General features: G+C 39.8%; 1 protein-coding gene across 1 annotated transcript; it reads left to right on the top strand.

Annotated features, from left to right (window-relative positions):
- The first annotated feature begins 359 nt into the window (after positions 1–359).
- On the top strand, positions 360–5528 carry LOC120109324. The gene is given in 5 exon segments (XM_039123073.1): positions 360–1604; positions 1607–1912; positions 2288–2538; positions 2965–3615; positions 3748–5528. Coding segments are annotated over 5 exon segments (3891 nt in total). The 3' UTR covers positions 5186–5528.
- The last annotated feature ends 241 nt before the right edge of the window (positions 5529–5769 follow it).

The following is a 5769-nucleotide window of genomic DNA, read 5'->3' on the forward strand; positions in this document are numbered from 1 at the left end:
AAAAAAAAAAAAAAAAGAAAAAAAAAGAAAAAAAAAGAAAAAAAAAAAGAAAAAAAAAGTGTGGCTTCGGTTTGGAATTCTGAAACAGATTTGAACTGAAAAAGAAAGTAAGTATCTGACTTGTTATTCTTGATCCTTTTCAATTCTTGTCCACTCTCTGAGTTTCGTGGATAAGTTGTTTGTACATCGCAAGGTAATTGCTTTCATTTGAGTTCCTCTAGTTCCTTGAAGAACTAATTTAAGTGAATTGAGAGGTAAAAGGCAAGAGTGAAACACCTGGTGAGTGACATATCATTGGGGTAAAACACCTGGGGGGGGAACTTGTGAAGTTTTCTTAACATTCTTGACTGGTTACTACAATGATGTCAAGTGGCGACGAAGAAAGGACGGCAGAGACACTTGAACAACGAGCTATGCGACAACATTTTGAGCGCATGGAAGTCAGATTTGGTGAAATTTTGGATAGGTTGGAAAGACAAGATGCGAACATTGCTGCGTTGCAAAGGAACCATGCACGTGGAGGTCCTAATGTGCAAAGGCAAGCAAGGCGTCAATTCCAAGTTGAGCATGAGGATGCGAACGATGATGTTTTTGATGAAAAAGCGTCTTATAACATGTCCGACCATGCTAGAGTTGATAGAGGTGGTTGGAGAGGAAGGCGGGTAGATGATGTTGATCGCAGCTTGGGAAACATTAAAATGAAGATTCCTTCATTTCAAGGCAAGAGCAATCCTGAGGCATACATGGAATGGGAAAAGAAAGTGGAGTTGGTTTTTGATTGCCACAACTATTCCGAAGAAAAAAAGGTAAAACTTGCTGCTGTTGAATTCACTGACTATGCTATTATTTGGTGGGATCAACTTGTTTTGTCTAGGAGGCGAAACCGTGAGAAACCCATTGACACTTGGGACGAGATGAAAGCTATCATGAGGAGGAGGTTCATCCCATCCCATTACTATAGGGACTTGTACCAGCGGTTGCAAGGCCTAACCCAAGGGTCCAAAAGTGTGGAAGAGTACCACAAGGAAATGGAGATAGCCATGATTCGGGCTAATGTGGAGGAGGACCGAGAGGCAACCATGGCACGGTTTTTGCAAGGCTTGAATCTAGACATTGCCAATATAGTGGAATTGCAACATTATGTGGAGCTTGAGGACATGGTACACATGGCCATGAAGGTTGAGAGACAACTCAAAAGAAAGGGTTCAACAAGGCATGAACGGAATTTGGGGTCTTCCACTTGGAAATCAAATTGGAGCAAAAAGGATTACAAGGTTGAATCCAAGAGTAAGGCTGAAACTTCCAAAGGCAAGGATGCGGGTTCTAGCTTGGATAAAGGTAAATCTATTTCCCAAACTTCTAGAAATAGAGATATTAAATGTTTTAAGTGCTTGGGAAGGGGACATATTGCATCTCAATGTCCAAATAAAAAAATGATGTTATTAAGGGAAGATGGGGATGTTGAGACAGCAAGTGAATCGGATAAAGATGAAGAGCCCATGCCACCATTGGAGGAGAGTGATGGAGAAGAATATCCGGTTAATGGTGAAACCCTTGTCACCGGGAGAGCTTTGAATGTGCAAGTAAAGGAGGAGGATGATGCACACAGCGAGATAACATCTTTCACACCCGTTGTCACATCCAAGACAAGGTATGCAGCATGATAATTGATGGGGGTAGTTGCACTAATGTAGCAAGCACTGTTTTGGTTGAAAAGTTGAACTTACCTACTATTAAGCATCCTAGACCTTATAAGCTTCAATGGTTGAATGATTGTGGAGAAATTAAGGTCAATAAGCAGGTGCTGGTTTCATTTTCCATTGGGAGGTATCATGATGAGGTGCTCTGTGATATAGTGCCAATGCATGCTGGACATATTCTTTTGGGCCGACCTTGGCAATTTGATAGAAAGGTTATGCATGATGGGTTCAAGAATCGGTATTCTTTTGTAATGAATGGCAAACCTATAACTCTTATACCATTAACACCTCGGCAAGTGTATGAGGATCAAAAGAAAATCAAAAGTGATTGTGAGAAAAGGAGTGAGACCGAGAGGAGTGGTAAAAAGAATGAGAATGAAAATGAAAAGGAGGCTAAAAACAAAAAGAAAGATAAAAAAGAAAAGCCTCAGGAGCAAGAAAAAAAAAGGGGAGCTTTTTATGCAAAAGAAAGTGAAGTTAAGAGAGCTTTCTTTTTAAAACAGCCAATGATTGTACTTCTGTACAAAGAGGCTTATACTAACGACCTTAACCCTTCTTTGCCTAGTGTTGCTATATCTCTTTTGCAGGAATTTGCTGATGTTTTTCCCAATGAGGTTCCCTACGGATTGCCACCACTTAGGGGAATAGAGCATCAGATTGATTTCATCCCTGGTGCATCAATTCCCAACAGGCCAGCCTATAGGAGTAACCCCGAGGAGACGAAGGAACTCCAAAGACAAGTTGAGGAGTTGATAGCAAAAGGGCATGTTAGAGAAAGCTTGAGTCCGTGTGCTGTTCCTGTTTTGCTTGTGCCTAAGAAGGATGGAACTTGGCGAATGTGCGTTGATTGTAGGGCTATCAACAAGATTACGGTAAAGTATCGCCACTCCATTCCTAGGTTAGATGATATGCTTGATGAATTGTATGGTTCTTGCATCTTTTCTAAGATTGATTTAAAATCCGGTTATCATCAAATTCGCATGCGTGAGGGTGATGAATGGAAAACTGCTTTTAAAACTAAATATGGTTTATATGAGTGGTTAGTTATGCCTTTTGGGTTAACTAATGCCCCTAGTACTTTCATGAGATTAATGAACCATATCTTGCGTGCTTTTATTGGTAAGTTTGTTGTTGTATACTTTGATGACATTCTGATTTATAGCAAAAGCTTAAATGAGCATCTTGATCATTTGCATAAGGTTTTAAGTATTTTGCGAGATGAGAAGTTATATGCTAACCTCAAAAAATGTTCTTTGTATACTAGTCAAATTGTATTTCTTGGTTATGTTGTTAGTACTAAGGGAATTGAGGTTGATGAAGAGAAGGTTAAGGCAATCCGTGAGTGGCCTACACCTAAAACCATAACTGACGTACGTAGCTTTCATGGGTTGGCTAGTTTTTATAGAAGGTTCGTTAAGGATTTTAGCACCCTAGCTGCACCTTTAACTGAAATTGTGAAAAAAAGTGTTGGATTTAAATGGGGAAGTGAACAAGAATCGGCTTTCAATTTGATCAAAGAAAAACTAAGTTCAACACCATTACTTGCTTTACCTAATTTTGCTAAAACTTTCGAAGTTGAGTGTGATGCTTCAGGTATAGGTATTGGAGCTGTCTTGCTGCAAGAAGGCCGACCCCTCGCCTATTTTAGTGAAAAACTCAATGGGGCAGCTTTGAACTATCCAACTTACGACAAAGAGATGTATGCTTTGGTAAGAGCCTTGGAGACTTGGCAGCATTATTTGTGGCCCAAGGAGTTTGTCATTCATACAGATCATGAATCCTTAAAGCATTTGAAGGGCCAAGGTAAGCTGAACCGACGCCATGCTAAATGGGTGGAGTTCATCGAGTCATTTCCTTATGTGATCAAGTACAAACAAGGTAAGGAAAACGTGGTTGCGGATGCTTTGTCTCGAAGGTACACTTTGATCTCTACTTTGAATACTAAGTTGTTAGGATTTGAGTACATTAAAGATTTGTATTCTAATGATTCTGACTTTGGTAATGTGTTTGAAGCTTGCGAACATGCGGCATTTGGAAAATTTTATAGGCATGAGGGATTTCTATTTAGAGAAAATAGATTATGTGTGCCTAATTGTTCTTTGAGAGAGTTATTAGTTCGAGAGGCTCATGGTGGGGGACTAATGGGACACTTTGGTGTGAGGAAAACCTTAGATGTCTTGGCTGAACATTTCTTTTGGCCACACATGAAACGAGATGTAGAGAGGGTTTGTGCGAAGTGCATCACTTGTAAGCAAGCTAAATCTAGATCTTTACCTCATGGATTATATAAGCCATTGCCAATACCTAGTGAACCTTGGGTAGATATTTCCATGGACTTTGTGTTGGGTTTACCGAGGTCAAAAAGGGGTATGGATTCTGTTTTTGTGGTTGTAGACAGGTTTTCTAAAATGGCACATTTAATTCCATGTCATAAAACTGATGATGCTAACCATATTGCAGATTTGTTCTTTAAAGAGATAGTTCGACTACATGGCGTGCCAAGGAGCATTGTTTCAGATAGAGATGCTAAGTTCTTGAGCTACTTCTGGAAGACTTTGTGGGGTAAGTTAGGTACTAAGCTCATGTTTTCTACAACTTGCCACCCACAAACTGATGGGCAAATCGAGGTAGTTAATAGAACTTTATCTACTTTATTGCGTGCCATCATTCAGAAGAATTTGAAGAATTGGGAAGAGTGTTTGCCACATGTTGAATTTGCTTATAATAGATCCGTGCATTCTGCTACTAACTTTTCTCCTTTTGAAATAGTGTATGGGTTTAATCCTTTAACTCCAATGGATTTGTCACCTTTACCTATTGATGAGCGTGCTAGTTTAGATGGCAAAAGGAAAGCTGAAACGATGAAGCAATTGCATGAGAAAGTTCGGCAAAACATTGAGAAAAGAACTGAACAATATGCTACTCAAGCCAACAAAGGGCGGAAGAAAGTGATCTTTGAACCAGGAGATTGGGTTTGGGTGCATATGAGAAAGGAAAGATTTCCAGCAAAACGGCGTTCTAAGTTGCACCCTAGAGGAGATGGGCCATTTCAAGTCATTGCTCGCATTAATGATAATGCATATAAGCTTGACTTACCAGGTGAGTATAATGTTAGTACTACATTTAATGTTTCTGATCTTTCCCTTTTTGATGCAGGTGATGAAGATTCGAGGATGAATCCTTTTCAGGAGAGGGGGAATGATGGAAACCAGGATGCAGCCACCAAACAACCTAAGGAGGGACTATCCAAGGCCGTGGGAAGCAAGGAGCAATGTATGGAGCATTCTGGTCCGATACATCTTGATGATCCATTACAAACTGGTGGAGGACCAATCACTCGGTCCAAAGCTAAAAGAATGAAGGAAGCACTTAATGGGCTGATTGAGGAAGCTTGGAACCAGCAAGAGGCTATTGGAGTGGATTTGGACGTGAAGATAGCTTGTGGACTAGTCAACATGATCCATGCAATTATTAGGCCAAATTAGATGCTTACTTGGTGGAAATATTGCTGGAGTTTTCAGATTTAGTTTTATGTTGCTGAATATCTAAAGGCTAGTGGAGCTTCATTAATGTTCTAGGAAATTGTCTTCATTAATTTCCTAGGAGATTGATCTTTGACTAGTGGAGTTTCATTAATGTTCTAGGAAACTGTCTTCATTAATTTCCTAGGAGACTGAACTATGACTAGTGGAGTTATTATTGTTCTAGGGATTAGACTTTAATTAAAGGCTGGTAGGTTTCCCTTTGGGCTATAAAAAGGGTGTTCCTTATGTAAACAGGCAGATCTGAATTGGAATGAAAATTGTGAGGTTATTCACTTCTTTGGTTCTTCATTGAACTTAGAACTTATCAAGGCAACCCTTGTGGCGTTCAAGTGACTTATCATCCTGATTCTATTAGGGTGTGGCGTCAACAACCTTCTATACCTTTGGTTCATGTTTTGCTAAACATCGGGTCAAGGTTCTATCTCTTCCAAACTGATTTTCAGACTTTCTTGGGTCATTCATCAACTTGTTCGTGGGTTTCTAAGAATCTATCTTACGGGGTTCACATCAATCTATTTTTGATG

The sequence above is a fragment of the Phoenix dactylifera genome, unplaced genomic scaffold, assembly GCF_009389715.1.
Source record: "Phoenix dactylifera cultivar Barhee BC4 unplaced genomic scaffold, palm_55x_up_171113_PBpolish2nd_filt_p 002036F, whole genome shotgun sequence".
In the NCBI taxonomy this organism is placed as follows: Eukaryota; Viridiplantae; Streptophyta; class Magnoliopsida; order Arecales; family Arecaceae; genus Phoenix; species Phoenix dactylifera.